This window comes from Vanessa cardui, chromosome 7 (assembly GCF_905220365.1).
Source record: "Vanessa cardui chromosome 7, ilVanCard2.1, whole genome shotgun sequence".
NCBI lineage: Eukaryota > Metazoa > Arthropoda > Insecta > Lepidoptera > Nymphalidae > Vanessa > Vanessa cardui.
Window position 1 is genome coordinate 5,210,585 of NC_061129.1, and position 27,317 is coordinate 5,237,901.

Below are 27,317 nucleotides of genomic sequence, written 5' to 3' on the forward strand. Positions count from 1 at the left end.
AAATAAATAGGCGATTTAAAAGTAACAATTTTTTTTTATGTTTGTACAGTCAGAGTAAGAAAGAAACCATCGTCAGTTTTCAAAGTCATACCCCTACCAAATCTTAAGCTTTTAGTACATTTTATACTAAACATCAAATCATTGCGACGCAATATGTCATTCTCGAACGGTAAAGCAGATTATCGTTCATACTGAGCACAAGAAAATAGATCTTAAGACGAACGCTTTCTTACCAAGACTGTACAAACAAAATTTAAACCTCGGCAATCACAGTTTTTCCGCGCTTTTTCAAATAATTTTAACTTTGCCCATTTTTTTTGGTCTTATGTAAAAAGTATCGAAACTCCTTCCCAACCAAACATAAGATATGGTCGATCACCCTACCCTCCGAAAACGTCTTATGCAATAAACGAATGGCCTCTAATTTTAAATAAATAACATTTAAATATACATGTATATAAGTATTCTACAGTTTGTATACTAACCTACTTCTAATATATTAAGTACATAGTGATACTGATTGTGTAAACATTAACATACCTTACCAACTTACCTTTCACATAAAAACTATTATGTTTTCGTGAATTATTAAAAATTCTAAGCGATCTTTAATACATTCATAAAATAATCGATTTAGAAATCGATTCCGTTACCTGATAATCGATTTAAATCTTAATTCTAAGTTGGCACCTCATCTACTGGTCTCCCCGTTCATTTCAATCTGTAATAAAAAAACATACATTTATACTAACCTAATAAGAAATCGAAAATCAAATATACCGAATATTTCAAACATATATGGTCTTACTTGACGTTGGATAGCGGTTGTTTAGTTAACATTTTAATTGAATTTAATTGATTATTTTCACTTTTTATCATCAATGAGTTGACATTTGAAAGAGTAAAACACAACATACGAAAAGCCCGTTAATCTAGAAGAATCCAGAAGAGACCTTTTCAAAGTAAGGTTGTAATATTCCACAACGTTTCATCGACGCAATTTTATGTATGGTGGTATTTCATTCGAGTCATACAGGATCCCTTACGATATTATCCTTCGTCACTTGATTGTCCAATTTGTGAATCTACTATTAATTTGGTAGAAAAAATACCATATAACTAAATATTTGTAATTTAATGCAGACAAAAACATATTGATGAGTTGAGACATTGTGAAATTTCTGTCAACATTCATTTTTGATAAAAAATTAATAATTTAATTTATGAAAATAAATTTTGAGTTATTTATAAGTTTCATAATTAAGAAATGACACCTATACAACCCACTTATTAGTAACATTATATTATTTGATTTAAAATTTTGCATGTCAGGAAATAATAGCGTGTCTATTTTGACAGAAGTTTGGTCTTTAAATCAAGCGATAAATGAGAGAAGGTTAAGACCATAGAATTGTTGAGAATTTCAATTTAATTTCATATAATGTAGTGACACTGTCCCGTTTTATTTATACGAAAAAATAGTATTACAGACTTCTAGATTGATAAACGCGTAACCAAAACTCTAAATCAGACTCTTACATCACTCACGAAGATTATCAAAAGCAAGTACATACATAACTCAATAATCAATTGAAACGTAACAATGTATTCACGTACTTTATCTGACACCTGGCCGAGAATAAGAGGGACGGATGGCGTCGGTGAATCCACATTCTTCGTATTCAGAGCTCGCCTCGTTAATCCTGAATTCTCATGTGCCTCTCTGGGTAAGAACCTCCAGACGACTGGTGTGAAAAGTTCCGCGTCCATCTTAGAATCGTCCCGTTTGTCGAAGAACCAGCCGACAACGGAGCCCACGGTGAGCGTCGCCAGCAGACCGAGCGGCGCGATCCAGTGGTACGACACACGGAACAGAGGGAATATCGTTTCTGGATCCTGAAAGTTAAAATGCAATTATTAAATTTGCCATATGAGAGTGAATGTAATAGTAATATTGGTTGAAGATACTTCAGACTACTAAACTATTCTATTAGAATTGATCAGATGCGGCTCCAGTAATGTGGTATTGTTTACGCAAAAAGGATACATTTGTTAATATTTTATAGTATTTAAAATAAAATACCGATGCTCGGTATGAACTTTATCTTTGTTACAGTGATGGCACTGTATAATGATACGGTAGGAAAAAGGTTACAAATAGAAGAGGACAGTCATGATCGAGTTACTATAGGAGCGCGGCGAGCACTCACCAGCTCGTCCTGCAGCGACGCGAAGGTGGCGTTGAGCGCGCAGTCGGCGGACACGGCGAGCGGCGGCGCGCGCAGGCCGGCGGCGGCGGCGGCCTGCGTGCCCAGCGACACGGCGCCCGCCAGCGCCGCGCCCGCGCCCGCGCCCCACACGGCGCCGCGCGGGCCCACCCACCAGCACGACATGCCCAGCGTGAACATGCCGCACGTCGCGCTCGCCGCGATCGCCGACAGCGCCGTCGCCACGCCTGCGCCGCACCACACACGTCACGCACACTCCTCAGTCACTCTCATAAACGATGATTGTGGGTTCGAAACCAGCCTTATTATGCAGGCTTAATATAATGCTCGGCAATGAACACAAACGACGTGAGAAAATTTGCATGTGTCATGTTTCAGTGAAATTGGTACATGTATATGCACCGAACAGCATTGAAGCAGCACAGTGGAACAAACTCTGAAACCCTTCCTCTAAAGGGAGAAGAGCCCTTACGCAGTGGGATATTTATAGACTGTTACTTTTTTACCTTTATTCTCATAACTCATCTTTGATTTATTAAAATTAAATATAATATGTTTCTACGAAAAGACAAATGATACTACAATTGATTATACTATTGGACAATGCATTTAAATCTCATAAATCATAAAAAAAGTTTTTGCGTGGTAAAATTGTCAAACATAAGTTTATATGAGTCTTAATAATAGTCATTTTCGAAACTGGCTACCAATCTTAATCTTTGGCCACAAACTTTTACCTAAAGTTTGCAACGGTTCCTATTCTTCTATTGGAGACGACGATCGACGTGCGATGACGTTTTACATCGTTATATAAAAATGACGTCAACTTTATACGCATCGCAAGAAAATAATTATTTTTATGAGCAGCATGTCGGGATCTTTGCCAAACACACAACCGTGACGTAGCCAATTACGACTGAAGCAGAGAGCAATAATAGTAGAATTGCAGTAAATTCTGATGAATTGCCTTTACATGAGGATTCTGCTCATTTTTGTATCTAATGTTTTTAAAGTTGTGATATTCATAATACATTTTATTTTACCAAGGCACAAAATAAACACCTGACAGACTAAATCAATTAATGAAATATAATATTTCTAATAAAGCACCTAAAGGGAGCTTTTGGCATAATATCTACGACGATCTAAATGGACATTTTTATTTAAACTTCTCAACAGTACTTTACATAAGAATAAGAAGACAGACCAAGCATTAAAATAAATAAATGGATATAACATGTAATCATGGTTTAAATTATTATAAAAAAAAGAAGAAAATCACACGAAACAGTAATACATATACAATCGAGGTCACTGACCGAGCACCCCGCCAAGCTTCTCTATAACGACGAGCATGAGTATGGAGAGCGCGGCGAGCGCGGCGGTCACGGAGCGCGCCAGGATGCCCTCCGCCAGCGGCCGCAGGCGCAGGCGCAGCCAGCCGTGCAGGATGTCCTCCACCGCCACCAGCGCGCACGCGTTCAGCACCGCCGACAGCGAACTGACGGCACCCATCAAACATTGGCACTCAGCACATTCAATACGGAATTGAAATACGTAAATGTTTACTCATCGTGTTTTTAAAGTTAAGTAAATGGTAAGTGTGGTATGTCGTGTAATGACAGACTTAACAATATTAAAAAAATTCCTTGCGTCGAGGCTTACCTCAGGCCAGCCCCGAAGACGCCGGCGAGGAAGACGCCGGAGAGTCCGGGCAGGTGCTGCACGTCGGCCACGTACGTGACGAAGGCGGGCAGCAGGCGGTCGTCAACGAGCGGCGCGCCCGCCGCCGCGCAGCCGCCGCGCACCCACGCGCCCCACGCCGCCAGCCCGCACCACACGCACAGCGTTATCGCCAGTATCGCGCCCAGGCAGAATATCGCCAACGCCCTGATGGAACGCCAAAGGATACATCTCATGACGACGAACGACTGTGCAAACTCATGGAATCACATAACACCACCGCCCAAAACAGAATAAGAGTGGTTGGACAATAAATACTAGTCGAGCTTGCGAAAGTGATCATATTTTTGTAAGTGGTAGTGCCACACTGCATACCTCTCGGTTGCAGTCGAATGGGCCGGCACGCCCGGGGAAGTACCACTCTCTCACTTAAAATCGGCGTGAAGTGGTAGCTATGCTACCGCGTTTCGTCCGGTAAGTGAGAGTTCCGGAGGCCCGATCCCTCTCCCCCCAAAACATGGTTGTGCAGAATTTGGTGACATTACCCCAGGAGGGTACCATTAGCGACTGCGATGGAGAATCCCTCTCTGGGCATCCATGCTCAGGACGTACACCGCCTGAGCAGGGATGCCCAGGCTGCCCTCCGAATTCTGGGGGGGGCAATTTTGCGCTCGCCACTGTTCGGGGCAAGCGGAGCAGGCATCATAAGGCAACCCCTACCACACTCGCTGTGGACTTCTGCAACATAAGGGGACTCAACTCCAACTTGAATGCCGTTCACTTTCACCTTGAGACGGCAAAGCCGGCCTTGCTCTTTCTTACCGAGACCCAGATATCTTCTCCTGCCGATACGTCTTTTCTCTCTTACCCCGGGTACAAATTGGAGCATACTTTTGTGCCACGAGCTGGGGTGTGCGTTTACGTCAGAGATGATATCTGCTCTCGACGCCTCGGCAGCCTTGAAGGGCAGGACCTATCAATTATCTGGCTGCGCGTAGACTGCGACGACCATCCGCGAATCTACGCGTGCCTTTATAGGTCCCATAGCGGTAATGCCGAAACCGACCGACTGGTTGAGCACGTCCAATTGGCTACAGATTCCGTGCTGCAGCAGACTCCATCCGCAGAGTTTTTAAAGGCCGGCAACGCACCTGCAAGCCCCCTGGTGTTGCAGATGTCCATGGGCGGTGGTAGTCACTTTCCATCAGGTGAGCCTCCTGCTCGTTTGCCACCTATACCATAAAAAAAAAAAAAAAAAAAAAAAAAACCATTTTTTATTTTTACAATAATGAGACAAAACAAAGTCTCTACAAATGTTTAGTTCACTTTTTCGATTCTTAATTAATTAAGTAATTTGTTTTGGTTTAATAGGATCTATAAAGTGAGATAATTGTTAACTATTATTATATTAAATGAATATTAATTAACAGCTCTCACGTTATGGCTTTCCGTTTGCTAGGAAGAGCAATATATCGCTGCACCATAGTCTGGTTAACAGAATTGAAACAAGTCCAATATAGAAAACCACCAACCACTGCGCCCCAGCCTGTCTGACGCTCGTAAGGAGAAAAACTCCAGCTAAAATCAAAACACATAATTAACATTTGATTCATCTGTAACATAGTGAAGTGAAGGGAAAATTAACTACTTGATAGCAGTCACGACCACCCATTGGCGCCATTATTAAACATGAATATCATAAAAATTATGTAAGAAATATCAACGATTCTGGTCCATTTTACACAAATATGTAAGACAAAAAAAAGAAATCGTTGATTGTTCCGGAAAAAAGTAGCTGACGTTATTGATCCTCCTTTACTACCACTGCATAAATACCATGTCGATACCTAGAACCAGCCGACGGAAACCTTACTTTTTTACTTTTTTTTACATTTTTACCTTAAAAAAACTTATATTGTAAATTATTTTTTGCTCATATTTTAATTGATAAATTAATATAGAACGTCGTGTCTTCTTTGTTTAAGTTAACATTTAACAATGAAGTCACATTGAGTTCAAATGTTTTTGTACGAGTTCATTTTAAATTAATAACATAGATTAAAAGTTTTTTGTTATGAACGAGTCTTATATTGTCAACATTTTTTTAAAGTTTCGACAATATATCGACCTACATACAACAAGGAAGAATCTTAGTAATGATCATGAATAAAATCAGAAACCAAAAATTACTGTAAGTCCACATGTTACGATAATATCCTAATGGATTGGATAATTAAATAAGTTAATCCTTATCTAATTAATCGATTCGTATTCCCTCCCGTCATGTAACAGGGAATACTTGACATGTTTCTGGGACTAAGACTGGGCTCCATCTTCAAGGAGAGGACACAAGGTAATCCTGTCGCCATTAATCGAGGACTCCTCGATAAATATCATAATTATTATTTTCAATTCATTATTATTATACGAGTCACAACTTACCAGGCGTATTTCCACTCAAATAAAAAGATTTAATGAAGTTATTCAAAGATAACGATTTCATTAATTATATGAAATAAAGCAAATGTGTCAACTTACGTAAAAAAAATCCGTAAAGATTAAGTAATTCAAATATTCTTACTCACTTTGATAAATCAAGTCTTCCAGACTCTTTAGCTATACTGAGCACGTCACCAAAGCCACCGACGGCGAGGGTGCCGGCCGCCGCCACCAGAACCACGCCGATGAACATCACGCCAGTCTGCACGGAGTCTGTCCACACAACCGCTCGCAAACCACCCTAAATGCATTCATATGATCTATTACTTATTTGTTTCAAGTAACAATTTCCATTCAAGCAAATGGGCCTGCTGATGGTAATTTATCATTAACACCTATTGACAAAGATTCAGTAGGTACCTTTAAGTAATCGCTAACACAACTTGGGAACTAAGTTTATTAGTTATTATTTTATTATGTTATTATTATTAGATGTTACGACCTGTGAACGTATCTAAAACTGACTCGCTCAACTCTTCAAATCGGATAGCTCACAATATTATAATTTTCCTTTGTTACTGTCAATTATTGTCATAAACTAAATAATAATTTTGATGATGTATTTACCAATACATTAACACATATATAAAATCTTTCATCTTAAATAATTTTGTAATTTATTATAAACTATGTGAATAAATTGAAAGCTATGTGAATAAATCTTTGTCGCATAATCGATATACATACATCGACATATCAATCGTACTCGTTTCTTTACTTTAGTTACACACTACGATAGCGTCAGAGTAATGAATACGCTATATCTACAATAGTGTGCGTAAAGACAGTTTAGAAATTGCATTAGTAGTAACATATTTTTAATGTGTGCTATTTCCCCTTCCACTACACAGATCAGTTTTTCGCATTCGCTTTTCCCATTGGTTCAATGATCAAAAACTCATCACAAACTATATTACTGTAGCCAAAGTCGTTGGGACATGTCAGCGCCAGCTATAAGATAAATAAATGTAAACCTGGTACTTGTCTGTTAAAATAAAAAAAGTTAAAACAACCCACAGATATTTATATCTAAATAAAAGAAAAAAAAATTAAAAAGCAACAAAAAAGTACTCACTAATACTGTATAAAGGCCGCATATTGCAACCATCGCACCACCCACAGCAAAAACATTAAAACCCGTTACTGCAAAGAAAAATAAAAAATGAAAAAAGCGACAGTCGTACCAATGGCTTGGATGCTTCAGATCAGGAGATTTCTACACCCGAGTCGAGAGTACGCTAATATTGAAATTAAGAAACCGTTACTATCAAATGTGTTAAAGGCATTTAGTCAAATCATTTGAGTAAACAGCACAATTGAATATCGACGTTTACAATACAAGAGTCATTGAACCTTTATAAAGCTTTGTGTACACAAAACAAAACCTGTTTTATCTAGGTACAACTAAAATTAAGAAGATTTAGAGGAAACGTATTTAATCAATTAATGTGATATAGCCGAACCTTTATATTCAAAACATTATGGCTATCACATCGTCATGATATATAGATCGATGTATAACGACGTGTTAAATGCTGCTTATTTTTATTGGTCATAACGTGTACTGTCTTTCCTCGCTTTCCAACAAAACGTGGGAGTAATTTCGTGAAAAGGAACGGAAGTGTGTAACAGGAAGCCGAGGAAGCGCGCGCTATTTGATTCGACCAATGAGCGCGCGCGATTCTAGAATTTGCCATCAGATAGTACCAACCTGTTTTCCGAGAAAAATTATTTTCCGAGAGGATATACTATTCATTATTACTAAGGGGATATGTTTCTTCTGTAAGACTCGCTCTGGTTTTTTTATTAACTTACATAACAATTTTCTTATTGTCATTTTATTTTCTATCACAACTGTTTTTTTTTATTTATTGCGAATAGAAGTTTTTAATATATGTAGGAAAACATAACATACATTACTTATTTACACGTACATCAACCTAAGATTACTTCTAGATCGCTGTAGCTCTTAGGATGTCTTTGTACGCTTTAAACCCAATAATATTCTGAGTAATTATGTTTTGCTATTGCATTTACATGCAATAAAATAAATAAATTTTACATACAATATTATAACAGAAGAACGTAATTTCAATTCATATGACTAAAGAACAAATTAATTCCTACACAATGCTCATATATTAACTGTTGTTTCCCAATAATAAAATATTTTAAATTTAAAACAAAATATTCAGACAATCGAAATCCTAGTTCTTCTTTATTAGATTTTAGCTAGTTAAACTGTTTGCTAGTACATATTGTTAACAAGCAACACTTCATACGGTTTATATAGGTGTAATTTATTCCGACGCATTTCGACGCAGATACATTTAAAACAAACGATTAAGATAACTTTTTTTATTTGACATGCATTTACATAAGAATGATTAACATTGATGACTTGAATAAGTACATACGGAACGTAATTAAAAATAGCTGCTGTACAAATCATGCTCGAGAGGAATGATGGCAAGAATGCTACCGGAATATCTACGTCGAAACGCTATTCCGATTCTCCGGGCCAAAAATTAACCAATTCCTGATACCAGTGATGACGACAATCAAACAATAAAACAATATTAAGATAACTAATTAATTCAGACATAAGTAATAATCATCTATCATGCTTCTATATTATCTTTCTAAAGAGCAACAACAACAACACCAACAGCCTGTAAATTCCCACTGCAGAGCTAAAGGCCTCCTCTCCCTTTGCGGAGAAGATTTGGAATATATTCTACCACGCTGTTCCAATGCGGGTTGGTGAAATACACATGTGGCAGAATTTGTATGAAATTTGTAACACGCAGGTTTCCTCACGATGTTTTCCTTCACCGCTAAGCACGAGATGAATTATAAAGAAAAATTAAGCACATGAATCAGCGGTGCTTGCCTGGGTTTGAACCCGCAATAATCGGTTAAGATGCACGCGTTCTAACCACTGGGCCATCTCGACTCTTTCTAAAGAGCAATTAATGTCAATCATTATATATATAATACTAATATTATAAATGTGAAAGTAACTCTTGTATCTCTGTCTGTCATTCTTTCACGATCAAACCAATGAACCGAATATGATGAATTGGTGTGAAAAAAATTTGAACTCCAATGAAGGACATGGGCTTTTGTTGCCTAACACGTGACAACCAACCCTTTAAACGCGAGCGAAATACTTCTAGTTATCTTTAATGCTTCTAAAGAGCAATATTAATCATTATTATAAGCAATAAAATTATAATACTGATTAGCGAGAGTGTAAAATGACATAATCTTATAATTAGTTTATTTACTCACATTGATTAAATGCTAGTGCAGGAACATAGACGACCATGGGCAGGAACAATACCTGAAAAGAAAAGTATAGCTATTAACAGAACCATTAGCACAATATATTCCCTATGTTATGAACACAGTCGTGAGTTGTTGGTTTTTACAAAAAAAAGTAAGTAATTAATTAAACATCTGATGTAACATGTAATAATGGAAATGAACTGTTATTGTTTACTGGCCTCTAAAATCAATTTATTTAAATTTAATTAATGACGTATTTTATTTGATAATTATGTACAATTTTAAAAACAAAACATTATGATATAAATGTCAAAAGCTGTCTGTACGTTGTTGTATAACTCTATAGTAATTACACTTGATATTGAGACGTTACCCTATTAAAATAGATATGTATTAAGTACCTAGTAAAGTTCAATGTTTATTTTAATACAGGAAAACCGGCTCAAAAGTTTGTTCTACTTATTGTATTATAAGTTTAGAAGCTTAGTATCCTGAAATATCAACTTCGAAATTGTCGAAAAAAATTCTAAAACTTTTCCCAATTTTTTTAATCGTATCAATATTGTATTTAATTACTTAATAACGGTTACAGAATAATGTTGCAAATGCAAATCAGACTATTTTTTAACTTCTCTTTCTGAATCGAGAGTAATGAAATTTGCCATTGAAAGTATTCTGGAACCAAAATAAAGAATATATTTCAAATACTGCATTTAAATTTCTATATAAACTAAAAAATTGGATAGTTAATCTCAAATCCTGCAAGTCTTACTAATATTATAAACACGAAAGTTTTTGAAGATGGAAATGTATGTTACTCTTTCACGAAAAGACTACGGAACGGATTTGGATGAAATTTTTCAGTAATATAGGTTACACATCAGAATAACACATACGCTACAATTTATAATGATTTTATGCAATTTGGTCATAAAATAACTATACATAGTACCCGTGTAAAGTCATGCATGTATATTGATGGGATTACTTTGTTTGTTTGTATTATAAATGTCGTTATAACGTAAATAACAAAACTTTTACGATGAATTTCTATTGAATTTCTAACCTAATATTGCATATAAAAACAGTAGTAAACCTTTATTCAATTCGCATGTCCATCGTGTAAGACGATCCAAAGCAACAATTCGTCCACAAGACGTGTGTAAATTAGTACACACTTACTCGTAAAATGGTCAATTGACCATTGTCCGCGCACGTTGAATCGCAACGCGAGTAAAGTCCAGATTCATGAACATCCTTGGCCGGCAATTAGTAGCTATAAATTAATTGATACAATAGCATTAAACAACTCTGTTATTTTTTTCATTGAATACTTACTTCCTATCATTTTATTTTCGTCTCGTAAATTGTAATTGAAAATAATAAGGTATATCTATAAATGGAAGTAAATACAAAACTGGTTAGAAGTAAAAAAAAAATCAGGCTGTCTACATAGTACACATATTTAAGAAAATCCTAATTAAGACATATTGAATGACAAGAAATAATCTCGCGTAAATTGCAAAATTATTCTAAATACATATTAAATATAGCAGACGTATTTTCATATTGGATCAATACTAATACTAATATCTGTAAAAATAATGAAGCTACAATAATATAATAGGAGGTTAGATGGCCCAGTGGTTAGAACGCGTGCATCTTAACCGATGATTTAAACCCAGGCAAGCACCACTATATATATGTGCTTAATTTGTGTTTATAATTCATCTCTTGCTCGGCGGTGAAGGAAAACATCGTGAGGAAACCTGCATCATGCATGTGTCTAATTTCATTGAAATTCTGCCACATGTGCATTCCACCAACCCGCATTGGAACAGCGTAGTGGAATATTTTCCAAACCCTCTCCTTAATGGAAGAGGAGGCCTTATCTCAGCAGTGGGAAATGTACAAGGCCGTTACTATACAATAATAGTTATGAATAGTTACGAATTTGTATCGCTCTACTCATAAATAGGAACACTGAAAAAATCCAAATTACAATTAAATAAGACTTCTAATTACGCTTGACAAACATTATTCGGTAAAGTAATTTATTCGCCTAAATAACGTAATGCTCAGCAATAAATAAGTAATTTTCACTGCAATACTTAAACAAATTAAGCCAATATCATTTTTGTTTACTCAGTTTTTGAAACTGTTAAACAACGACATTCTTTATTTCATACATTTTCCATTGAAAATGTTCTCTAACAACACGTAAGTCGGACAATTGTTATTTAAATACCTGCACTGAATTGAAAATTCGTTGTGAAATAGTTACATTTTCATTTATGCTAAGTATATTGCATATTGCATAATACGGGTTTATTGTTGTTAAAAATAATATTGACCCTGATTTTGTCGTGTTGTACTTTTAACATTTATAGGAACAGATCTTATTACTAAAGAATAAAATAAACTTGTCTTAACAAGTTATCTAATTTATATATATTTTACGTTACCCTGATATTTAGACGTTACCCTATTAAAAAAATTATGTATTAAGTACCTAGTAAAGTTCAATGTTTATTTTAATACAGGAAAACCGGATCAAAAGTTTGTTCTACTTATTGTATTATAAGTTTAGAAGCTTAGTATCCTAAAACATCAACTTCGAAATTGTTGAAAAACCATCTAAAACTTTTACCATTTTTTTAACTGTATCAATATTGTAATTATATATTTTTTATACTAAGTCGTATCACGCACACATGTAAGCACAAGCGTCACTGATTCACACTAATGCACACCGATAATATTATTCCAACGTTGACGAGCGCGCCTTATAGTTATATCCCGAGAAAATTTTCTGCAACCTAAATCTTCTCGGTAAAATAGCTATTTATAGTTTATATTACGTATTTCCACAACTTACGGCAAATTTTCATTCTTGTTATCTTTGCAATTCTTAAAATAAATCGAGAGCTGTATTAAAAACTGCACATTCAAGTATACTAAAATGCTAGCGAGTAAATATGTAATAAATAAATTTGATGACTATTATTATTTAATAGGTACTAAATACAAAATAAGAGCTCAGATGGTCCAGTGGTAAGAACTCGTGCATCTTAACCGATGATTGCGGGTTCAAATCTAGGCAAGCACCACTATATACATGTGGTTAATTTGTGTTTATAATTCATCTCTTGCTCGGTGGTGAAGGAAAACATCGTGAGGAAACCTGCATGTATCGAATTTCGTCGAAATTATGCCACATGTGCATTCCATCAACCCGCATTGGAACAGCGTGGTGGAATATGTTCCAAGTCCTCTCCTTAATGGATGAGGCCTTAGCCCAGTAGGGGGAAATTTACAGGCAATTTACACTTTACTTTACTTTAAATACAAAATTAACTATAAATTCAATCACAACAGGTAAGCACGTTCATAGTTTTTTTCGAAAATTCATAGATTTTTTAATTGATAGTGGTAGATTTCGATACTGATCGAGAGCTGAAAATCGCGTCAATTCATTAAATATTGTTTATTTGGCTTTTGTGACTGGAGAGTGACATATAAAGCTGAATATATATAATAGCTATTAGGCTCGTACAAATCTTATTATTGTCATGTCTGAATTGAATAATTATGCTCGATAATGATTCGAAATTTAGGTTTTAACAATTTTAACCGAAAAATAGGTACAAATAGGTATTATAAATATGAAAGTAACTTTGTCCGTATGTCTGTCGATCTTTCACAACCAAACCAATGAAAGCAATTTGATGATATTTGGTGTGAAGCAAACTTGAACTCCAAGGAGGCTACTTTTTGAGCTGACAACCAATCCCCTAAAACGTGATCGGAACCGTGGTCTACAATTAGTATGTAAATAAAGAATACCTATTTTTATAAAATTACCGTATAATTCCTACATAAAGCATAATTAATTATAATTAAAAAAATACCTTTAACAGATAAATGTCGTACGTCGTCAATATCGTTTTCGCATAAATCTATCTGACTTATTTTAATTTGCAATAACATGCAGCTACAATAGAATACTTGTTATGTCACACAGATTAAATAATAACATTGCATAAAGTCGCTGTAATTATTGTCGATTCATAACCCAGTTATCATTAATGCCTTTTAATAGCTGTATCTAGTTTATCGCTGATTTAATCAAACTAAGCATATATATAAATCTGTAAATATGTACACAGAGCGTTGTCCGGTATTAATAATAATACATAACTTCAAAGGATATTATCTATAAAATTTAATCTGTCCTAATTTTAGTTTGTGTGTTTTTGTGTCTGCTATTAACTGCTATTAACTGCTAAACTAATAATCAATAAATAATCTGTGTAAAATCACACACACACATATTGGCGATGATATCGTGTTATAATATATAACGTAATTTTTATAATGTTTTATGAAACATAATATTTAAATTATAATATATGCCGAGAGAAGTTGGAAAATTATAATTAATTTGTATATAATAAACTACAGGTGCATTTTTAATGTCAGCAAATATCATTAACATGTTTATTTATTACATTTAAATTTTCCTCTTTCTTTTAATTAGATGATTAATGCGACTAATTTTGCATCTTTCAGATAATTTATCCCTTATCTATAATCTATCGGTTTTCATAGATTAAAAAACATACATAAGTCGTTTAAATGATGTTAGAGTTAATATTATCAAGCATCGGTAAAAGAGAGGTTTAAGCTTGTGCACACATATAGTTATCCTCACTTGTTATATGTATGAAACTGATAAAACATTAGTAATATTCGTAATAGCAACTTACCTCGTCCAAGAGAAAGAGAATCGATGCGACCGCTCGAACATGGCGATTGAACCGCAGTTCTAAATACTGAAACAATTGCTCTGTTTATTAAAATGTTAAAAATAAAAAAAAAAAAAAAAAATAATTTAACTGAATTTTCTGCCAGTTTCTTTTGTTTGCTGGCTATTTATATATCCGTCAACATCCGTCTATCCCAGCACGCAGAAACCATACTTCCCGAGTCCCAGTGTTGTTTCCGCCCAGGCAGAGGAACGGTGGATGCTATCTTTATTGTGCGGCAAATCCAAGAAAAGAGCCTGGAACAACACCGTCCTCTGTATATGTGCTTTGTAGATCTAGAGAAAGCCTTTGACAGAGTCCCGCGTGAAGCACTGTGGATAATGCTAAGGAAAACTGGATGTCCTGAGAAGTTGTTAAACTTAATACGTCAGTTTCATGACAATATGACGGTTAAAGTTCGACATGAAAATGACTTTTCAGACCAAATACCAGTAACCAGTGGCGTAAAACAGGGCTGTGTCATGGCCCCCGTTTTGTTCTCTTTATACTTTGCTTTCGTTATGCGAGATGCAACTAGAACGTGCAATAGTCAAATTGAACTTAGCTCCAGAACAGATAAGAGCATATTCGACTTGTCCCGTTTCAGAGTTAAGACTAAAGTTTCCAGACTCTCAGTTCTAGACGTCTTATATGCCGACGATGTTTGCCTTATGGCCGACTCAATAGAGTCTCTTCAAACCTATGTAGACTCCCTACACCTGTCATGCCGCAGATTTGGCTTGGTTATAAGCACCAGCAAAACTCAGGTCTTAAAGCAACCTGCTCGAGGTTGTCTTGCTGACCAATCGGCTATTAACTTGGATGGCTCTGCATTGGAAGAAGTTCCATACTTCAAATACTTAGGCAGCAGATTAAAGCACGACAACACACTCGAAGCAGAAATACCAGCCCGAATAGCAGGTGCTGCCGCGGCCTTTGGCAAACTTAATGCCCGTGTTTGGAATTCACACGACCTCAAATTGCAAACTAAAATGATAGTATACAAAGCGATTGTCCTGCCTATATTACTGTATGCTGCAGAAACTTGGTGCTGCTATAAAGCAGACATTAAGAAACTGGATACATTCCATCTCAAGTGTCTCAGATCTATTCTGCGCATTAAATGGCAGGACCGAATTCCAAACACCGAAGTATTACGTCGCTCAGGTATGTCTGGAATTGAAGCCCTGATAATGAAACATCAACTAAGATGGAGCGGTCACGTCTTACGCATGCCCGATAGCAGACTCCCAAAGGCGGTCTTCTATTCAGAGCTCTCCAAAGGGAAGCGGAAGCAAGGCGGGCAATACCTTCGCTATAAAGACGTACTCAAACGCCACCTTGTGGCATGTCATATACCAACTGAGAGTTGGGAGAGTTTGGCGAGTCAAAGACCAGAATGGCGCCAAACCGTCCACAAAAGTGTCGACCGCTTTGAAACTGAGCGTCTTGAAGACCTTGATGCGAAACGCCAAGTGCGGAGGACTAGGCCAAAGCTCTCCTACTCTTATACATACAACTCAGCTGGCCAATTATTCTGTGCTTCTTGCAAGAGAGTGTTTAAAACTAAATTCGGTTTCGCCAGCCATATTAGAGCCCACCAGCGTAATTTATAGGAGTCGCCGTCACCGGATGCGGTGTGGACGACATGATGATGATGATGATGATTTATATATATAATAAGATAATAATGACAGAGTATAAAAATGTTTGAAACATGTAAATTCATGTACATTTCCCCTGTTCAATAATTAATACATGCATGCAGTTGCATTTGACCAGTATACGAACAAATAGCAATAATTTTGAGTTTCATTTTTATTTATTAACGTGGTGGTTTATAATGAAGTGGTAGCTGTGGAGTGGCATTAATTATCTATAGTGCCACAAAATAAAACTCGAAAATAATGCACAAAACTTAATTGCCTTCTAATGAGTTTTACAACAGATATCGTGCAGACACATACATACAGCGTCAACTAACGTTGCGATTTATTTTAATTAAATTTTTTTTTTTTGAGAATTTTCTTATTAGGAATATTCATTGGAACGTTTTTCTAGTACTTATTTTCTTTCTATATAAAATTAACAGAAAATCTAAAAGTGAATTGACTTCAACTTTTTTTCTGGTGCTAACAAAACTCTTCGTCTTTTATTCGAGGTTTACAACATTTTAAATGCCTAATTAATACATTATATAATGTTTATGATAGCTATGATTTCTAACATTAATTTAGTTATTCCTTCATTTCGATTGCAGACGACTCAAAAAACGCGAATCCAAACAAACTAAATTAGTCTGTAAGGTCAACCACAAGAATTAACACGGGGCTTATGATCGAATATTCTCGTTTCCTAATGTTACTAGCAATTGCTCTGCCATTTTAATATCAGCTATATTTAATACACATTTATTAAAACGGGGTTAAATGTTTTGATAACTTGTGTATAATATTTAAGAGACTTGGAAAGTAGATATTACGTTTTAGATCAGTGCAACTCTTAAACAGCGTATTTTTTATACAAGTTATCGATGACGTAATATGAACACGGTTTTATTTCCATCGTACAAAGTCCACCCAATACGCCGGCGCACGTCAGGCCCCCGTTTGTGACAGATTACCTAATACAGATAAGATCTGACCAAATCGACTTACGATAAATAATCCAATTGAGAGACATCAAAGAGATCAAATATAATCTTATTTATTTAATTTGATAAATTCCGATATACAAAATATTTTATTTACCAAGATAAAGTGTTACATTATCACATAAAACAATATACTACGTTTCATATATACATACAATTGTGTAATACCTTCATAACTCCGCCGTACAATAAGTGATAAATCTTAAAAATATTACAATTGGAAAAGCATATTTCTCTTCGTATTAGCCTCTCAATGATAATTGACTAGCTATTCTACACGAACTAAATGTATTCTCAGCACAATTGTAATCATTAGATGTCAGGAATTTTTATACGACATTGACTGTAATAATAATTATAATACTCGAAGGTAGTCAAAATAAATCAACGTAAGTCAGGTCATTTCAAACAAACAATCATCAATCACGTTATTGACCCAATTGTTGAAACACTTTTATCAATATTCACGTTAATTATTACTATTATTTGCTTCAAACCACATAAAATAAACACATCTATAGCAAAAATTAAAATGGTTAGCAATGATTGATATTAAATAAAGTGTAAAAGGTCAATTACATATTTAAACTTTTTTATTGCAGTTAGACTATTCTGTAACAAGAAACTCGAATCTCACCCAGAACACGTGCTTGTAACGTCAGAATGTTACGTTAACTATAATAATTATAAAATTTATAGAATACATTTATCAAAATGGCGTATATATAAGTTGTTAATATTTAACGAGTTAGATGCGAAATGAATTCTTACAGAATCGAATTGCTGAAGTATGAAAGTTTTTAGGATTTTACTAGCGACCTGCCCCGGCTTTACAAACTTCTAAAATTGTAAACGTGTATTTACTATATTGTCCATGTATATATAATATTCTCTCGAATCACTCTGTCCATTAAAAACAAACTACTTCAAAATCCGCTGCGTAATTTTAAAGATCTATGTATACATAGGGACAGACAGCGGAGAGCGACTTTTTTTATACTATGTTAAAATACAGATAAAAGATAATAATAGTGCAAGTCAGTACGTAAAATGGTATTATTAGTGAATATCACTTACTTCATATGAAGACGACAGTCTGAGCGTACAAAACACAGGTAAATACACGGTAGCCACCACGATACAGCTGAGGGTGACACCCACGATTACCAGCCAGTATTGTGTACCGTAGTTGTAGATTTCCGCCGGGGTGCCGAGGATTGTGACGCCGGAGACATAGCTATGATTAAAACAATGATATATTTAACAGCCATTTAAAATCAAACGTACATTAATGTTAGTATTGTATAAACCAGTACTTCAGGATAAAAACTTTTTATCGATTAACATCGTATTTACGAATATGACCTCATCGTATATAATGTCGATGATCTTAGAAGCTTGTTTCAAATATTTTTGACAATCGATTACAAAAATCGATTTTGTTAAGTACAATAAATTACGATTATTTCCGATCATTGACACATCGTTCATTCTAAAGTACTATATAATATATGAGTTTTATTCTTGCATATTTTTTTATCTATTCATATATTTTTATTACTACGTTTAAATATGATTTACTTTTGTCTCGCCTGCGTAATCTGTTAAGACTTAATTAGTTTCTCAATAAATGTTTGTCTTCCTTGAACACTAAATAAACAGATACTTCCATGTTCTTACGTTTTATTTTATATTTATTATTTGAATGATTCAGTATAACAGCAACAAAGGTTTATTTAAGCTTAAGAGTGAATTGCACTATTAAATGCACCCAATTAATACAAGTAATTATCTCTTATGATAATTGAATTTTCAACATTATATTTCATCAAGAATATAATTAGTTAATTGGAGATGTTCATAATGTTTTACATTACAAAACATAACTTCTTATACACATACAATAAATGAATAGAAAAAATGTATGTAAACATACAATATCTTTAAGGAAATGTAGTCATAATACCTAACAACCCAATAAAATGTTTGATATTAGCATGGTAAACATCACATGTTTGATTTTGATTAAAAATTACAACAACTGTCTGTAGCGGACTTATTTGTTCTGATGGTTACTGGTTACCATCACCGCAGACATTAATGGTGCAAGAAATATTAACCATTTCTTATATCACAATTAGGAAAATAAGATGAAATGACCTTTGTACCTGTAGTTGCTACAGGTAGAAACTAGTTTTTTGGCGGTAATGTATATATGTAAAAAACCTGCGCGGACAGACAAGTGGCAGTATATATTTTTTCCAGTATCAACTAATTCAGCTGAATATCCAAAGGAAGTTTACCTTGCATTCTATGCATTTGTAACAACCGTTTGCATAACGGTCGTATTGCTTATGTTATATTTTAAAATTTATGAGAACTTTGAAATAGGAGATTTGTTTAATTCTCTCTCTCTATCTCTCTCTCTCTCTCTCTCTCTCTCTCTCTCTCTCTCGTTCATACATATGGAAATGTGTTTATGAGAATAGTCTTTGCCGTGGGAAAATATAGTATACTTTTTTACCAGTGTATTAACCAACTGAACTTAATCATGATATATTTTTATTGCATATATGAAATAATATAATATATATGAAAAACTTAAATAAATTGTATTATTTTTTCCAACTTAAATACCCAATATAAAATTCATGTAATTAATGTAATATACTACTAATATTATAAATGCGAAAGTTTTTGAAGAAGGTTGAAACAAATGTTTGTATATTTGTTACTTCTATCACGAAAAAAAATATTGAACGGATTTAAATAAAATTTGACAGTAATGTTATACATCATAATAACACATAGCCTACAATTTATAATGATTTTGTGTAGATTGGTCATAATGTAACTATTCATATCAAATAAATCGGAAAAAAATACAACTCAGAGAGCTATCTTGGCGTACACTTTGGCCCTTTACAGGATTCAATTTAAATTAATATTTTCGAAGATATTACAGATTTAAAATGCATATTGATTTCTCTAATGACAAAAATCTGTGAACGTTGTAAAACATTCTATAGTATATTTAGTATTGCACCCATGCGAAGCCAGGGCGGATCTCTAGTACAGATTAATTAACTAGTAAAAATAAGAGATTCTTTATTGTATCGATTATGTTCAAACATCAATATTATAATTGTTGATACAGATATTTCAGTCATAATTTAATGCCAGATAACCATAACGTCTTAGTCGTCTGTTGATTGTGCAATAATGAATACTTTGACCGGATAATATTGTGCTCGTTCTTGTTGACTGCTTGAAATAGATTTAACATAGTTTTAAATATGATATATATAAACTCTATGACGTAATGAAATAAGATTCGCTTAAAATATATTCAATAAAAAAGTTATTGCTTTTTAAATTTTGAAAAAATAATATAATCAGAAAGAAAAACTCATTTTCAAGAATAAGAATCATATTTGATCATATACTTCAGGAGGATTCTAAGTATTTTAGAAGCCAAACAACAACAACTATAGATAAAAAATATTTTTCTAGTTAAAATGTTTGAAAAAAAAATAATTTAGGTAGGTTTTGTAGATAATAATAATAGTTAATCACGTGTAGTGATTAATTAAAATTATACGAGGTTTTAATGTGCATTAAAATTCATACTTTTCGCACGATTCTAAATTACCGAAAATTATTATCAAATAAAACCTTTTTAATTGTTTAAGATTAGTTGAGAGTTCAAAGATCTCCTGCGAATAATAACAATACAATAGTCGCAATACATATATAATTTTAAAGAGTGCTACAGATAAAAAAAACAAAGTTACATTTACCTGGCAATTAACGACATGGCAACAGGAAAAGTTGACATCGCCTTCCCTCCAAGTAGGTAATCCTTGATATCTACCACAGCTTTGCTCCTGGAACCTACAGCACTGTACCACACCCCACCGGCACAAGATGACGCGCAAAGCACACCAAATGCGACATAGTCACCCACCCCAAAACCCCCTTCTTTCATCGTGAACGACATCTTGTTAATCTGTTGAAATAAAAAATAAAAAATAAAAAATAAAAAATAATCGCTGGATGCGAGTAGCCGGAGAAAGACCACAGTGGCGTGCACTGGGAGAGGCCTATGTCCAACAGTGGACAAAAATAGGCTGTTGATGATGATGATGATGATGAAAAAATAATCATTTTTATATGTGGATTTTTTTTTATTTACTAATTATACTACTATTACTATAAGCTAATTTTTTATAATTATTAAGTCAAGGGCATTTCATAAAATTTAAAAACATAAATGAATAGTAGTCAAAAGTAGTTTTGTCAATATTAAGCCTCATATTGTCAGTATACAAACATAATATAAAATGTAGTGAATAAGTAAATGAAAAAGTGCGTTTGTTTATTACGATTTTATGTCCTAACCTATGAACTGATCATCATAAAATATTAAATACACGTTTTAAGTGGTACAGTAAATGATATAGATATAAGGCACCTAAGACCTGCCCGATGACTTGCGGCAGAAAACAAGAGAAAATACAAAGATAAGTTACATAAACAGCCATTTGATCGGCATCAAAATTGATACCTAACTAACGGTAGTAGTTAACATTGAACCTATTTAAAAACCACAAAAGGCATTTTTAAAAAAACTTAAAATTAATACATTAAGTAATAGCGACCCATCTTGCGAGAGCATAGATGGCCCAGTGGTAAGAACGCGTGCATCTTAACCGAACCTCGAACCCGCAATCATCATTGCGGGTTCAAGCCCAGGCAAGCACTACTGAATATTCATGTGCTTAATTTGTATTTAAAATTCATCTCGCTCTCGGCGTGGTGGGTTCTGTTCCAAACCTTCAACCCAACCTCAGAAGGGAGAGGAGGCCTTAGGCCCAGTAGTGGATAGTTTACAGGCTGCTCTTGTTGTTGTCTCTTGTTGGCCAGTCTTGGCTTCATACGGGTACTTGATATGTATGGTTTATTATGACCAAATTACATAAAATCATTATAAATTGTAACCCATATGTCACTCTGATGTATAACCTATAAAACTGTAAAGTTTAATACAAATCCGTTTAGTAGTTTTTTCGTGAAAGAGTAACAAACATACATACATCCTCACAAACTAGGACTAGAAGTATATATTTAGTGCGGAAGTACTCTTAAAGTACTTTAAAACGATACGCTCTACGTATGTAATTCATCTCTGTTTGTCATTATCTTAAATGTAATCACAAAAGATACCAACAGTGCTATTCCGAGACGAACTTGAAACTTCCCATCGATGATTGTTAAATGTCAGAAATTGATATGCGATAGACTATAATAAATATAAAGTATAAAAACGATTTTAAAAATGTTTTATCGTCCGGTCATTATATACATTCAAAAATGAAAATGAAATTAACAAGCTAATTTTTGATACGTTGTAGAGCAGCGTTCGGCAACACGCGGCGCGCGAACATCTTCCTTGCGGCTGTGACTGTTTTGTAAAAGAGTTGACAAATATGACAGGTACCATTCAAGAAATAACGTCTTAAATACAATCGCAGACATCACACTAAAATTGAGTAAAATCTTATTCCTATTTAGGTATTCATTTGTTTGTAGTTTTCATTTGCCCCAACATATAAACATAATGTAATGTATACGAATTAAATTCTATATCTTTTAAAAAATTGAATATCATTTTTTCTATGAAATATGACATTTCACTCTAATTAATTATGAGTAAGGTATATTGGGCTTATAAGGTAAATTTCATGACTGCGGCCCGCCAGTTCATTTTGCTACCTTGTGGCTCTTGCCTACCAAGAGGTGGCCGACCGCTGTTGTAGAGAATACCTAGAAAAGCTTGAGTTTTTTGAGCTATATTTCCGGGGTGCTAAGGCCTATGATTTATTAAATAAATGTATTGTGGGTGATCCTTAATTTGTTGCTCTATTTAGTTATTGTGTATGTCATCTAAAATTAGCTTGTGAATTTCGTTTTCATTTATTTGCCTTTTGTCCGACGAAATGATTGGACTGCTAGTGATTATAGAGGATGTCCGTAATAAGAGTTTAGATTATCAGGTTGGCACTACAGTAGCCATAGGACAAATTGCAAAGAAAACTACAAAAGATATTTGAAAGGGATAGAGAAATAACAAGGACGTAAGATCTTTCGTTTCGTTTTGGCGCACTTTTGAGATTAAGTGTTTATGTAAAGAAGAAAGACATACATGAAGATATGCTGAAACATATGTAAAAATAAACAATCGTTAATAAAGTAATTAGTTCATAATAAATAAGAACAGATACTGTTGATTAGAAATACTGACGCGAAACACTTTGTGTTTTTCAATTCACGCCCATTTGGGCAACTTTTTACCACACAAATTGTCAATAACTTATTTAAAAAAAACATCCAAAAATTAAATAAACATATGATTTAACGTCCACAATAATTCTATCAATCTTTCGTTTTCTCAAAGAAGTCATTTTAGGTTATATTTAGAGAAATATTTCAGGCTAAGTAAACACATATCTTTTAACTGTTACGCCCTCTGTTTATTTTCACACATATAATATACTATTTGTTATTTGACTTATTAAGAATGAATTACATCTTTAAAAAAGATTCATATTTTACCTGTTATTTATTTTAAAAAAAAGATAGTAGAGACTAGAGACATGACCCTTTGTGGTTTTTTTGGGTAATTAAGTATGAAATAACTAACGTTATAAAAAAAATACGGTCTTCCTTACTATTAAACATTAATAATATTAAAATATAAAAAAAATCTCTTTATTACAATTTAAAACCATTACCTTCAAGTCAAGGTTACATCCTATCTGCGTTTCATCGCCCCATTTAACTAAATAAATATACCACATGGCATACAATAGTTTTAATAATTTAAGCAAAAATAGTCCTTACGAAAGTCTTCAACATGTCTCTACATTAAATACATAATACGTGTGTATTTATGTGTGTATGTATGTATATATGTTGAAGCATCAAAAAGTTTAATTACGATTTATTTATTTTTTTATCGCACGTGCTGGCGGCGTCATTATGACGTAGAAGACATGACAACAAAAAAAAGTGATATTTCAGAGTATCGAAAGAAAGATATTACGAACGTAAACGACGAGACTCATATTTTGAATATCATCATCTCTGATAACGAGTTGATGCCTTACACCTCGTTTCTTTCCTTTCAGCCTATTTCCTATCATAATTTACCTAAGCAAGAGTAAAATTTTTAAAAATCCCTATGAATCGCTGGGAATCATTAAAGTTTTATTTCAACACTGATATCCTAGTTGTTAAGCAATCATTAAATTATTCAAATAAAAATTATAAACCAAATATTATACTTTATCTCAAATTCTGACAATATCATACAACGTTGATGTTATGATAAGATCTCAAGATGGGGGGTCGAAGTACAAGGACAGTTTCATTCGCATTAAATGTATCCTTAAACATTTTTTAGTTTTTTCTTAAAATAATCTCCACATGTTTTCCACGCCTTTGTTGTGATGTATGGTGCCTCGTTTGTGGTTGTAATTATGTAACTACTTATATAATTGTGTGTTATCGAGTCAAAAAAAAGATTTCCATTTAATATATGAAAATTTCCCTTAATTATTTTTAAATAAACTGACAACATATACAGTTATAGATCTGTTAAAAATAAATCAATTGATGGAATTTATTTACAATAGTAGTAACCTAGTTCCTAGAAATAAACTTATGCATTTATTTTTTATAATCAGGCATATGATCTTAAGTAGTACCTAACTGTAAAAGTAATTAATAAGCAGTATAAAAATATTAATCAATCGTTTGCGCCCACATTAAACGCTGCTTTCCCTGACATATTAAAACACTTGCCTCAAAAATTGGCGATCAAGAAGAAATTTTCTCAAAACCATTATTATTTTTTATTCCGTACTAGAAAGATACAACTCTTCCGCCGTTTATTAATTGTATACAAAATATGTGGCAAAACAAATGCCTCAATGCATATATTGAAGTGCTAAGAAGACAAGTGCGTGATCAGCAGACCTTTAAGCAAAACTAGTATATATTAAATGAATATTAAAAACACTCAGACAAATAATATGTCAAAAATATCGAAATTAAACAAATTTATAAATAAAAACACCCAAAGAGAACGGCCGTATGAAATAACGAGTACTCTTTTTTTTAAGTTAATGATCGCTTACAATTTTAATATATTAAATCTACCTGTATGGATTTTTATAATAAAAATCTTAATATGTAAGTGCTCTAAAATCAAAATAGGTATTATATATACATATACATTATATTACATATACGATTATAATTATTCTATTTAAAATATAATACTTCCATCGATATAAATGGGTGTAAATCGAAAACCGAATAAATTTTATAAAATTTTCATCTAGTGTCTGATGTAATATTAAAATATTTTTTTTTTTACTCAATACATTATGTATACACGGTACATATACCAAAATAACATTTTTTACAATTTTTATCTGTCTGTTTGTTTGTTCCGGCTAATCTTTGGAACGGCTGGACCGATTTTGACAGGACATTCACTGGCAGATAACTGATATAATAAGGAGTAACTTAACTACAATAATTTTTGTTTTGTAAAATTCAAACGGCTACAAGGTCGCGGGCAAAGCTAGTTATAGAATAAAACGTCCTTGACCATTTTTCGCTCAAACGTATTTTTTAAAAAAGATCTAAATCTAAACAAACGATACAGTCTCGCGACGAAAACAAATATGAAACAAAACATAGCAGAAGCAATATTTTATCTGTTTTTATTTAAAAAAAAATATAATATTAAAAAAAAATAAATCGTATAGTGCCGGAATTGAAATACATAAAGTTCCGCATTGAAAATAATAATAAACTTTAATTACACGGATCGATTTTTATGTATAGAACCTCCTTTAACGTGATATCTGTGATTCTTGAACAAAAAACCTTAACAATATTTACGTTACATATTTTTATTTATATATTATTTATGAAATAACTTTACATTTTATTCTATTGTTATTTAAAAAATAAAGTACACAGATTATATTTAAAAAAATAATCTTAGTAACATTTATTATGACGGATGTTTTAATGTCAATCGTGACCTACACTAAACGCGTTTATCGACCTTATTTAAATGTATATTTATTTATTGAGTCACATAACCGGTCTAAATGCCTTTTACTTTTCATTTTAACATAAAAATAAATTGATAATATTTACCTGTGCAATAATTTATTTACTTCATTAAATAGGCTATTGCGGAAGAAGTATATGAATTCTTCGCATATATGGTGTATTGCCAATGATACAAGGGCGTCAACGTATGCACGGTACGACAATGTCAACGAGTCAACTAGTTCCGACAACTTTCACTGAACATCACAACTCGTAAGAATCTATTGCACTCTATGCAAAAAATATATCTTAATGTCAACATTCTTCAGAAAGTAACTCGAATTTCCCGCGCGCTTACGTCACAGATTACTAATGTCATTGTCAGTTTAGCACACGCACCACTCGTATCGTGACTCTCGGAAAAAGAGCACACGCAATTTTCATAGCAATGGCACAGATGGATGAAAGTATGCACGTCGGTATCAACAAGCGACCACACGGGTTATGTTTAAATAAATGAATTAACAGCATACGTCAGTCGCACACACGATAAAATTATTTAGGTACACTATTTAAAAATGCAACACACACATTGGCACGCGAATACAGTATACACAGCGATAGGAAATTTTCGAGCAACCGTAGCGACGTCTACCGGCGAACTGAACAATCTGCATGACGATACTGCTTTAACGACAACAGTGACGTGAAAATAGCGCCAAACTACTAATACGATTCCGATTGGAACTCATTAGTGCTTTACTGTATTTATACTTAGATGTTTCATTATCAAAATTTTGATGTTTTTAAAAATATTATATATATTTTATAAGTCACGTGTTAAGTCATTTTGTTTTTCTAGATTTGATGGTAGTTCCTGGTATGATGTATATAATTTATGTATCTCTTTTTCAAGTATAACATCTTTAGACAGGATGAAACCTACGCTTACAATCTTAAGGATATTTTGCGCGCTAGGTTTGAGAATATCATTTTGGACGTAAAACGTATTACTTTGCA

General features: G+C 33.6%; 1 protein-coding gene across 1 annotated transcript; it reads right to left on the reverse strand.

Moving 5' to 3' along the window:
- Positions 1–314: 314 nt before the first annotated feature.
- LOC124531231 (sodium-coupled monocarboxylate transporter 1-like) lies at positions 315–26,946 on the reverse strand. Its single transcript, XM_047105729.1, has 13 exons — positions 26,403–26,946; positions 20,963–21,171; positions 18,240–18,399; positions 14,471–14,536; positions 9,705–9,756; positions 7,486–7,553; positions 6,497–6,651; positions 5,349–5,489; positions 3,894–4,118; positions 3,548–3,729; positions 2,211–2,455; positions 1,618–1,896; positions 315–721 (listed from the first exon to the last, which is right to left on the reverse strand). Exons 2-13 carry the CDS (start codon positions 21,160–21,162, stop codon positions 692–694), a joined length of 1,803 nt encoding a protein of 600 aa, XP_046961685.1. The 5' UTR covers positions 21,163–21,171; positions 26,403–26,946; the 3' UTR covers positions 315–691.
- Between the last annotated feature and the right edge of the window lie 371 nt (positions 26,947–27,317).